The 12,655-nt window shown below is 33.0% G+C and overlaps 1 protein-coding gene across 1 annotated transcript in view; it reads left to right on the forward strand.

The window, feature by feature from the left end:
- LOC138697847 (A-type potassium channel modulatory protein KCNIP2-like) overlaps window positions 1-12,655 on the forward strand; it is a 428,016-nt gene that overhangs the window by 251,668 nt on the left and 163,693 nt on the right. The window contains exon 3 of the mRNA XM_069823410.1: window positions 1,997-2,066. Within this exon, the coding sequence (XP_069679511.1) occupies window positions 1,997-2,066 (70 nt within the window). The remainder of the gene's footprint in view (window positions 1-1,996; window positions 2,067-12,655) is intronic.

Consider the following 12,655-nt stretch of genomic DNA (forward strand, 5'->3'; position numbering starts at 1 on the left):
TCAAAATATATTATTTCTCCAATCACTGTTTTCTTAGTTCATTGTTTAATAACGCTTTATCAACTAATAGGTTATTTAGCGTCGATGAAATTTGTAATAGAGAGATGGTATTTGGTGAGATGAGACCGATAATTCACCATAGATTAACTAACATTTGCCTTAAGGTGAGGAAAATCTCGGAAAACCCCAAACAGGTAATCAGCTCAAGCGGTAATCGAACCCACGCCCCAGCGCATCTCCGGATCAGCAGGCAAGCACCTAGCGCTTGAGCTAGCCAGTGGTCGCCTGTTATTGTTAGGGGTATACGATTTTGATTTGGACTGTTTCCAGTAATTACTTTTTTAGCAAGTAGTAGAACGTTTATCATTTGAGTAAAATAACTTAAAATGTACGATTTAGTATCAAAACCATAAAAATATAATTTTTAAATTACAGTGAACGATAAAAAAGTTTGAATACATTAAATTGTTTCCAAAGAAACTTGGAAGAATATTGACAACGTAGGAGGTTAATTCAAATAAATATGAAAATTCGATCAACGACCCTAATCATTTTGTAATCGATTTCACAATAGTCTTCATAGCAAGTCCTTAAAATATATTTCGAAATTAATATAAATTGGTACGTCTGTTTTCTTATGCAAAAATGTAAAGCTGAAGAAAAATTGTTTCAAATTTCCTCATAAAACCCTTTTCAAAATACGTTTAGAGGCAACACTCTAAAGGAAAATTGAAATGAAACATTAGTTACCAATACGAATCCCAAGGCATGGAAACAGTTTTCGAAGTAGCTTAAGGATACACAAATTAAACTTACAATATCACCACCAACCAATGTAATAGAAATGAAAACATAATTAAATACAATGTACCTTTTTGTACAATATCTTGTCGTCATTGAACTGTAGTTGATAATGTAGTTGTTATTCCAATTATTAATAATTCTTGTCACATTGTGGAATTTCATTTCTCTAAACTACTCAGACTAGAGGCCCAAAAATGTGTATAGATTTAATGCAGAATTTAAATAGTGTCTCTACAAAGTTTCAACTAATTTGCTTAAGAATTGTATCAATTACATACATTATTGTAAATATAAGTGGCATTTTGGAAATTCTATACTCTTCATACAAATTTCGAAATTTTTGCCTGAAAATTTTTGTCTACACACTCGTCAAACCCTCAGAAACGAGACTTGCTGTCAACTGTATCCATTTTACTCAAAAAATAATAATAATATTTAATATACTCGAGAAAGTGTTGATAGCAATTGCTGTTAAGAACACTTACGAAAACATTCACAAAAAATTATGCTTCTACTACAACATTTCTAGGAAGAGTAGCATTTTTAGTAATGGATAACTTACAAAAAACCTAAACCGAGAAAAATTACTAGTACTTTAAAAGTTTGGAACTACGAGTAAATAGACGAAATTAAACATTGGACAGCTCTGTGGGCATGAAAATTGGTGAAGAGCTATTTTAGACCTTAAGCAATTTTAATAATAACCGGAAAATCGTATTTTTTTAAACAAAGTGACAAAATTTCACCTCAGTGTGTCAGCATTTAAGTAATACTCTCATCAACTTGACTTTTAGACCAAAAATCATTCTGCCTTTTACCTTATTGGTCACACTCGATTATGTTTGGTAGATAGTACAAAACACACAGTTGATAGTAGGTCCTGATCTCGTTAAATTTTATATTATAACTTACCAATATGTTTACTTGTAATGTGACGTATCTGGCTTGTTTTTATTAACGACAAATAGAACAATAATAAAGCATTGCTACAACGAAATATTTTAACTTGTAATTCAAACATTTTTGTGTCTTGCAGTTTGTATTACAATACATCTTTTAACTAAATTTTTGTGAAATTTATAAATATACTCCAAAAAGAGCATTTTGACTTGATCTTGTCACTCAAACCTTCAAAAACACACTTTAGTAAAGGAAGAACATATAATTAAAATATTTGTTTTGTTGTTAACAGGAGTGTCCGACGGGGATGGTTGACGAGGAGTCCTTCAAAAATATCTTTTCGCAGTTCTTCCCTCAAGGTGGTGAGTACTTGTACGTGCTGTATTAACTATTGTCTTTAATTTATTACGTTATAAAATTGATAATTACATTTAGACGTATTTGTCTCGGTCGTTATTTTGTGCGTTTCATTTTATTTGATATCTTCCTTGAGTCATAAAATCTCACGATGAACTAAAATAATTTGTTTCTGTTTTCAAATAATTTTTTAGAAAACATGCTCACAAGAAGAATCTACAGAATAAATTCTGCTATTGGTGTAAAATCTGTGCATCTTAAATTAGAGAAGATCGGTGCATGTTTTTCAACTCAAAAGAGTTTTAAATATCAGAATATTGTTTTGTATTCTTGTAAACATCAGAAAAATATTATTTAGTTGTTACTAAAATGCAAGTAAGAGGTACAAGACAACTGACTGTAAATAAGAAGTCAGAACTCTGCTTTTTTAAAGCATCTGAATCTTGTTACAAATGTACTAAAGATCTCCTACAATATTATGTTGTCACTTGTCAGCAGATACAACAGATATTTTTACTGATTTCAAAAGACTCCATAGGAATATTACAAAAATCATTTGTATATTTCAGGCTGCATGTAATCCTTTGACTTCGTTTTTATTTTCAGACTTATTTTATACTATTTTACACAACTCACAATTATTTGTAAACGTATGTGAATATTTGTATTGTTTTCCGGATCTCTGTGGTCAGCTGCAAGGGCAGATGGACGTCTAGGATACCAAGTCATTATGTTTAAAGTCAATTCCAAAATTTTAAGTACATAAAAGCGTAGAAAATATACTCACAAAATAATTAAAGTGAGGTAGTCAAATGCTTCATTAAAAGCACAATTAAGAATAATTCACATTTCTTATATGAGCAACAGGAAGGGTGAAAAAATTGAATGTATAATGTTAACTTTACAACAAAAAAACGTAATTGAACGAAAATAAGACAAAATGAATAAGAAGCTCCAATGATGACAACAGGAAAATTCCGATAATCGGTGTTATGACATGTTAAAAGTTTCAGTTAATCAAGTCGCCTACTTCATTTAAAAATTTTGCTTTGTTTTTATCAGATTATATTAGTTTTAGGATACAAATAATTAATGTTTGAAAATTATTATTATTCATTTTTCTATATACACTTTTAACACTGTCTTATACATCACATATTAAATTTCCAACTTTTTTATCTTGTTAATATTTAGGATTTATCTTGCTTGACTAGTTTCGAAGTCTTGTCCTTTATTGTCCAAAGCCTAGTGGAGATCCTGCACTACCTTCTGGTTTCCTGTTGTGGTGGGGTGTCGAAAAGGGTGATTGTGTCGAAAAGGATGTGCGTTTTGAAATTCAGTTGTGTTTTCATGATGTGTTGCGGGGGTGTTTTAGTATGTTTATAAATTTCATATTGTTCTAGGGTGTCAAGTTCCTCGCTTTTGGCAGGATATGTAGTATTTTCATGTCGTTATCTATGTTACTGTAACTGTGTAACATAGACGACGTGAAAATACTACACATTCAGCCAAGAAACCCAGAAACTTTACACTTTAGAACAATATAAAATTTATGTACATACTAAAACACATCCGCATCACATCCTGAACACTCAACTCAATTCAAAACACACACCTTTTCGACACAATCATGAACACACCCCACCACAACAGGAAACCCGAAGATAGCGCGGGATTTCCACTAGGCTTTGGACAATGAATCACAAGACTTCGAAACTAATCAAGCAAGATAAATCCTAAATATTAACATGGTAAAGAAGTTGGAAATTTAATCAGCTATTATTATTATTAGTGAATAAATCACACATTACTAGAGCATCTAAAGTTAAATTCCACTAACATTGTAGGGTTCTACACGTGCTTCAAGCCGAATTTCTTCCAGAGACTTCCTTGTCATCAGGGGCACTACATTTCTCAACTTTTCGTTTGTGTGAAAGAGAAGTTCGATCCAAACTTTAGTAAGGTTGTGAGGTTATATATAGCTGCCTGGGAAGCGTGAAGAGCCCTACTTTCACCTCCTTTCAATGTTACTCGCCCTCATTTAGAAGTATACTTTCTCTTGCTTGTCTTTTATCCGCCTTTAATCCTCTCCCCAAGGCGACTACTTTCTTATTCCCCATGAAAGAAAAACACGTTAAATTTTGAGCCTATGAATGATTCACAGAGTTCCGCGCGGCACAGTTCCAAGTTTGGACGCTTTCAACGTCATGACGATGTTGACACGAACTGACAGTGCATGTAAAATAAAACAGGACCCCTGCGAGGCCAGCGACACGGCTGTCTGTCTGCGGAGCGGCTCTCTTATCAAAGTTTCATCGCTGTTAAGATGCCCACGCCTGTCATAGCTATACCCCCACGTTTCCTACAAAGTCGTGCCAAGTCAGCCATGTAAACAATTTAAAACTTTATTGCAACAAGTGTTTTTAGTTTTCTTTGGCTTGGCTGCAACTATAAGCAGTTGATTCAACGGTAAATACAAAGTCTCCTAATAAAATATCCGGGATTTTATGCACAAGTAACTTGGGAAATAATGTATCAAAATAATTGATTGAACTTTATTATCTGTAGAAAATCCCGTAGTATTTTTATAACTTAATCTCAATATAGGGGGCAAAGGCTAATTGAGATTTCTCGGTTTCTGATCGCATCTAAAACACTGATAAAACTGATATTTAATCCTTGCTGTGAATTTCGGTGAATTCCGGAAGGACTAATTATCGAAATCCACTCTTCTCACCTCCACGTTGGGACACTCTGGTACAGTGCGAGCGTCCATTTAATACCCGGACGATGTCAAAGAGGACGCTTTCTTTTGAAGAGATAAGATAAAAGTTTGTTTATTTATTAGAACTTCTCAGATGTCGCTCCATTCACAAGAAACGGTAACAATGATACATAAGCATCGCACTTGACGTTCTCTTCTACTCCACATGGATTAAAAACCAGTGTTGTCGTATCTGGAGTTGTTTGATGAAGACAGAAGAGTTTAATAATTTTAATTTCAATTTTAATTAAAAGTAATCTTAGAACTTAAAATGTTTTCACTGTTGATGATGGTGGTAGAAATCAATATATTGATGTCGGCATAAAAATAATTATAACAAGGAATTATGTTTCGAACGAAAATGTCACAACACCGCTTGACATTACAAGTACTGATGCGTGCAAACAGATATATTCAACACAAAGCCTTCCGCTTGGGTATTATTGTACGCTTGGACTACATCTTTAAAATGCGAAAGAGAGAGTGGTGAGCGGAAAGCAACCGCATTTATCTTTCCCAAGAAAAATTGCAAACATGGCATGAGTCTTTCCATGGTAAAAGATTCCGGACGTAAATTTACGACGAAGTGGATAGAAGCGAATCGAAGCACTTGAAATGTGGATATGGAGAAGAATGGAGCGTGTGAAATTGAGAGACAGAATAAGAAATGAAGCTGTGTTGGAAAGAGTGGGTAAAGAAATAATGATACTGAAACTGATCAGGAAGATAAAGAGTAATTGGTTGGGTCACTGGCTGAGAAGAAACTGCCTACTTAAGGATGCACTGGAATGAATGGTGAACGGAAGTAGAGTTTGGGGCAGAAGAAGATGTCAGATGATAGACGACATTAAGAAAAATGGATCATATGCGCAGGCAAAGAGGGAGGCAGAAAATAGGAAATATTGGAGAATGCTGGGTTTGCAGTGAAAGATCTGTTCTTTGGCAGAAAACTACGAATGAATGATAACTTAGTTCAGTGACTCGCACAGTATTTTTCTTTATTTTCAACCAATTTATTTGAAATATGAGGAAGGGTAAATTCTAAAGTACTTAGTCATCCATTTCGTTTCCATATTTATTCCTCAATGCTGAAAAAAGAAGACTGCCTTTCAGAGAAGCGACAGAATTGCTGAAATTAGAATAAAGTAGCTTTTAGAACGAATTTTAAACAGTCTGTTTTGTTTCGAGTTTTTTTATTTGTCTGTTTATAAATGCTGCTCAAGCTGGAAGCCAACTTTAAGACTTGGTGTGTCTGGAATTTATTACCGTGTTGGCTTATGAATTTTATTACTGTAAACTTGTTCTCTGTCCTTGCTTCCCACTTTAATTCTCTCTTGTTGGAATACACTCCAACTGAGATTGAAGGGATAGGATGGTGCACTAGAGTGTCACATTACGTGTAAGCCCTCAAACTTCATCTTAAGAATGTCATTACAGGCAGCAAAGAGTGAAATCTCTACTTTCAAACTCTCTTAATTCAGATTGTATTATTTGCTTGTGCAAAAATGGCATACGATATTGCTTTCATATCCTTCTTGCATTTCTCGGCTTTTTGGAACTTCAGGTCGATAATATTTAACTTATAAAAAGAAATATAAAAAATTAAAATCTCTGATCTAATGAAAGAGGAAGATTTCGAAAGAAATTACATTACCTTCTTCTTCTTCTCCTCCTCTCCTCCTTCTCCTTCTCCTCCTCCTCCTCCTCCTCCTTATCTTCTTCAGTAAGTGAACAATGCACTTTCGTTCCGTTCATTTTAGAATGTATACATCTCCTCAATTTTAGGATGTACAATATTCTGTTACTGATGAACTTGTATATTATATTTCCAATTTGGCGTGCTCGTTTTATTTGTTTCTTTCTAATTATACCAAATACAAATAAGAAGTATAATAATAATAATAATAATAATAATAATTTATTTTAGCTGATAGAGTTAAGGCCGTAGGTCCTTCTCTTCCACTCAACCAGCAAAAAATATACATACATATGAATGAACTTACAAGCTGCAAAGAATACAACAATTTGATTTGGATAAACGTTACGTGTATACAAGAGTTAATTTTATGAATTAAACTGTAAAATACTATGAACTATTAATTAAATAATGAAATACAAACTGTGTAGCAGAATTAAACTAAAATGCATAGAATAATAATATATTTCAAGTAATGTTGGATAATAGGAAGAGATTTATTGAGACAATTTTGAAAATACAGCGCTATCAGAATGCATGTCTAAAGAAAGAAGTTACCACATAGTCAGTGACCGTTAAGTCAGTATAATTGGAGTGAATTGCTAAGAAGGGTATAATTTAAGTTATTTTTAAAAACGTTTATTGTCTTGCAGTTCCTAATACTTTGTGACAAGGAATTCCATTGTCGCGAGGTGGATACTGTAAAAGATGATGAATAACAAGATGTTCTATGAAGAGGTATGAAGCTGTATAAAGTGTATCTCGAGATTTTCGTCGAAATACTCTTTCTCAGTATCACAGATACTGTCTGTTTTGTCTATATGAATGATTAGACCTATACTTATTTCTCCTAAGTATTGGACATGTTTTCTTCTTATTAAAAATTTATATTTCAATTAATTCGATAAATGACACACAAGAAAATGTAATAATTTAAGTTAAAATTTAATAGGTTATTTTCCAGATTAAAAATATGATATATGTAGGTTACGAACTCGACGTTTTTGTTAAATTTTAACTGCAAACGTTTATGCTCGAGTGTCGAATGAAATGTCAGGAAAATTTCAACATATGACGTCAGTTTCTTAGCAAAAACAATGAGTTACATCACACTACTTTACATACTTGCTTAGCAACGGATTATTCAAATGACATACAGAAATCCCATTATAAATACATAAATATTTGGCTATTGAAATGTGAATAGAAATTGTGAAAGTTTCATTTATTCTTCTAATTTATGTTGGGAGTGATTTTATAACACTTCTTAAAGAAGAGATTATTACCATAATCACAAGGTACCGGAGTTAATACATGACGTGTGGTGATTTTTAATTTTATAAGAATGCATGAAAGCAAATTTGAGAAGATTAATATTACGTTAAAAAAATAAACAGAAAATCAGCATTACAATAGTCAAGCCTTGTTTACACGGCGATGGTAAATTGTGAAAGTTGCTATCAAAATAGCTATGAGTTATGTAACACTATTCTGACGTCACTTGCTTAGCAACGAATCACTCTTTTTCAGTGTTATGGTGTTTGCTAAAGGAGTAGACTTAGTTTTTTGCATGAAATATATTTTTCATTTTCCTTATAATGGACCCATATATCGGCTCTCCAACAAACATGATAATTCCATTGTAAATACTTGTGCAGATACATGGAATATATTCAATAGAGAAATAATTTTAAAATAATAGTTAATAGTAGAAAACATACTGTATATTGAATTAAATATATTTCACTCTCAATCAAACCACTATACAGGTTGAACCATAAGTAATGTCACTAATTTCGGAGGTTATTCTTTGATATATTTCAAACAAAAAGTTGAATTAGTACTGTTTTGCTCGTTTTTGCTTCCTTTTCGAGATAAAAGATGTTTTATATGAAATATTTCACAGCGTGTTTAGGGAAAACTATTGATTTAATTTCAGTATACTCAGTCAATTTAAGAGAGCATCGTTTTACGATAATAAATGATTGAAAGAATTTTAGTTTTGTCCCTTAAACGTGCAGAAATTTGATTTAAACAATTGTAACATTGTAAAATTCGTTTCCAGAACGAAAAGTTAGGTTTGTTCTGATCCAATTTCACATTTGAAGGACAGAACAAAAATTCTTTCAATTTTAGTTTTGTCCTTTAAATGTGCATAAATTGGATCCTATCAAATGTAACATTGTAAAATTTGTTTGTAGAACGAGAAGCTAGATTTGTTCTGATCAAATTTCTGCAAATTTAAGGGACAAAACTAAAATTCTTTCAAGAATTTATTATATATAATATACTGCTGTATTAAATTGGCTAAGTATATTGGTAATTAAATCATTGGCTTTACCCAAACACGCTATGAAATGTTTAATATAAAACAATTTTATCTCGAAAAAGAAACACTAACGAACAAAATTGTATTAAACTTTTTTGTTTTAAACATCTCAAAGAATAACCATCTGAAATTAATGGCATTACTTACGGTATACTCTGTATGTAAATAAAAGCCAATTTATTAAAAGTCTGAATATTACAATAACACCCAACCGAGAACATAAAATTTTCAAGCAATTACAGACATCTTTTGAATCTCCTGCAACTTTTTTATCTTGTTCTTTGTGCATCATGAAGTGATAAATTAAAATTCCAGGACAGATTATGTCTCCAGATTTCTATATTTCGGACTAATTAATTATTATATGTGGAAATATCTCTCCACTCCGTTGCAAATATTCCGAGTATAATCCAGACTAAGCGAAGTAATCAATGACTGTCTCTCGTGGTATTATAGTCCCTTTAGTGAAATCATTTGTTATACGTAAGTGAATCAAGATACAGTCTATTCATTTCACTGTTAATATAACATTTAAATGTAAAATTTGTACATTCATTCCATAACTTCACAACTCGCAGAACCGCAAGATATCCGCTCGAAATAGTTATTTTCAAGACTTGTGAACAAAACGCGATGTTTTCAATTGTGGGGATACCTTTTGTTGTCTGCCACAATTCCCTACTGGAGGAGTAATCACTTTTGCTCTATGAATGTAAAACTTGGAAAGTAACTAACCTAATTACCAATAGATTACAGACATTCATAAATTGTTGCTTGAAAAGAACAATTGGTATAAGATGACCTGAGGTAATAAGTAACTTTTTATTGTGGGAAATCTTTGGTGAGAACCAGCTGAGAAACAAATTAAAATCAGAAAGTGGATAGGATACACTTTGAGGAAGGAAGATGAATCTATTGAGAAGCAGGTACTGGACTGGAATCTACAAGGCGAACAGAAAGTAGGAAGACCTAATGTACTTGAAAAGGATAATCATAGAATAGGGAAATACATATGGAAAAACATGGAATGAGGTTAAAATGTTGGCAAGGAACCGAGTTAGATGGGTGTGTTTCACAGGTGCCCTACGCTCCTGATGGAGCGGGAGGATATACTACTGCTGCATCTGTAATTCAAGTACAGCCAGTGTAATTAGGAAAGGAATACTGTGCAATTCCTAACACCGGCGTGTTTCATATACCTATCTAAACTGACAATTTCATTACATTAAATATGGCACTTTCTGTATGTCAAAAGGTTCTGATTAGCGTTGTCGAAGAAACACGATGAAAATACAATTGACCCGGCATCTGTCTTACATTCTGAACAAAATTTTCTCATTAGAGTATATTAATCTAGTTCTAAGACCACAGGGAACGGGATATTCTTTTCCTATCCTCTCTTTTTGTTTACCTGCAGAGGTAAAAGCAACCTTCGAAATTCTCTAAAGTCATTTTCATGGCTAGCAATGCGAAGTGATCAAACTATGCATACCTCTTCTGAATAATCCATCATCCATCCTCATATAGAGCAATTTTAAATACAGTTTTTCTTGTATCTTATTAACATGCATCCCTAATACATTTTATATTGCACAGGTATTTTAATGTATAGTACTTGATTACATAAAACTCATGAAAACTTGTAAACCAGTATTATTAACAGCTGTGCTCCCTTAAAAATCCATCGCCCTCGGCTTGGTTTGAGGCCGGGAATTTAATTAACACGGTAATCAACGGGAAGAATATTCCTCATTGTTTTCAGAATTACCTTGAAATACCTTACTTAATGTCAGCATTTGATTAACTAAAAAATTTCTTCAGTCATATTTTAATTAATTTTGTTCCTTTCTGTGTATTTCACTTCTCATTTCGTATTTCTTTACAATGTAATTCCTGGAATAAACACCAGCATGTCTGTGCTATATACATTTTATGTTTATACCATACACAATACATAAATGAAATTCAGATTTAAAAATGTTATAAGTGAAATGAATATATTTAACTTCGTGTAACATATAGGCAGTTTTTCTTCAGAATTTTTTTAATGAGATTCTTTTATCACGTTTATACAAAAACGTAATTTATGAGTATTATTAATTATGGACCTTCTCTGTTATTCGCCTCTATGAATTTTATACTCAATTTTACACCGACGGTTTTCATATACAGTAGTGGCAAAAAAACCGGACCGACCCTTGTAGCTGATTTCAGAGTCTTGTTCACTCGAGAGCACGATAGACTGATAACTAAGATTTTCGTGGTTCGAATCCTGCCTCGGAAGGAAACTTTTTTTTTTATTCCTTATTCAAATTTATTCCCAATACTTTTCGATTGCTGGTAAAATTCATGTTCTGGAAATAATAAGTTAATTAAGTAGTAAAATATCACTGAAATCGAAAAGCATTGGAAATAAATTTGAATAAGGAACAGAAAAAAGTTTCCTTTCCAGGCAGGATCCGAACCACGAAAGTCTTAGTTACCAGTCTATCGTGCTCTGGAGTGAATAAGGCTCTGAAATCAGCTACAAGGGTTGGTCCGGTTTTTTTACCACTACCGTACATATCCAAATTTCTGGTACGCCAAAAAGGTCTAATTAGCCCTTTCAAAGAACACCGATCGAACCGGTATGGACCCGACATCTATCACAAGTTCATAACAAAATTTGATCAGTATAGTAAAACCAAATAATAGGAGTCAAAGTACTAGTACATTACTTGACGACAATAGATATTTTCTTGAAGTTGTTTGGTAGGTTACCGACTATGGTTATGATACAGAACAAATACATAAGATGTGAGCAACATGTGATATGTATGTTCTGAACTTCTAGCAGACTGATATTTTCTGTTTGTACAGTATTGCTCCTTCCTACCTTGAATTAGATAATCCACTTCGTTCAACACATTCAGCTGTGATATAGGTCAACTGCGCATACTTCGATATCATTACACTTAGAAGGGTCGAGCTACCTGCATTTACTCTTAGTGTAGCTATCAAGAGTTGAAATTGCTGTTACTACATTTTCTCCTTGAACACATAGCAACTGTAGCTACACCAAACAATGACTCTCTTTTAGAAATACAGTCACATCAAAATATACCGGTAAGTTAATAGTTGAGAAAGAACTTCAAAAGATAAGATAGCAAGCAGAAATTTGTGCGATAAGAGCAGTAATAGAATGAAGCAGTCAAAACAACTACCTACATTGTATGCATGTTCAGTGATACACAATCGACTTTACAGTCAGTGGAAGACAAATAATATACACCAACCCAGTCACTGTAACTATCTGAGATATGCCTAACAATTTTCCAGAACACATACGTCTGTCCTGGATTCCAAGATATTTGGGAAACAAAAGGGCTCATTAAGTGACCTTATCAGCGACGAAATTAGTCATGCAGTCCTATTACAATCGCTGACATTTGGTTTTCGTTAAAATTAAACTGATGTTGAAGAGTGCGACCAACAATGAAGGAACAGCAGCAGATCAGGAACTTTAACAAGGAACTTATGTTTCCAGACTGTGTTGTACAGATTAGTGCGAAATATTGTCGCCTAATTTTGTTCTCTCGGGATACGGTAAATTTGGAGAATATCTTACAAGATTTAAGATGTAGAGTGAAATAAAGTGTAAATGCGAAGGAGAAGGTCCTATTTGGATTTACACTATTTTGGCGACAAAGATAATATAAGTTGAACACAAACCTGTATTTTCCGGTGTTATCAAGCTCCGCAAATATATATTCAGAATCCGCAAATATTCTTCCCGGTCACAACAATAACTACTCCCACCGTTTTC

This window comes from Periplaneta americana, chromosome 4 (genome assembly GCF_040183065.1).
Source record: "Periplaneta americana isolate PAMFEO1 chromosome 4, P.americana_PAMFEO1_priV1, whole genome shotgun sequence".
Lineage (NCBI taxonomy): Eukaryota > Metazoa > Arthropoda > Insecta > Blattodea > Blattidae > Periplaneta > Periplaneta americana.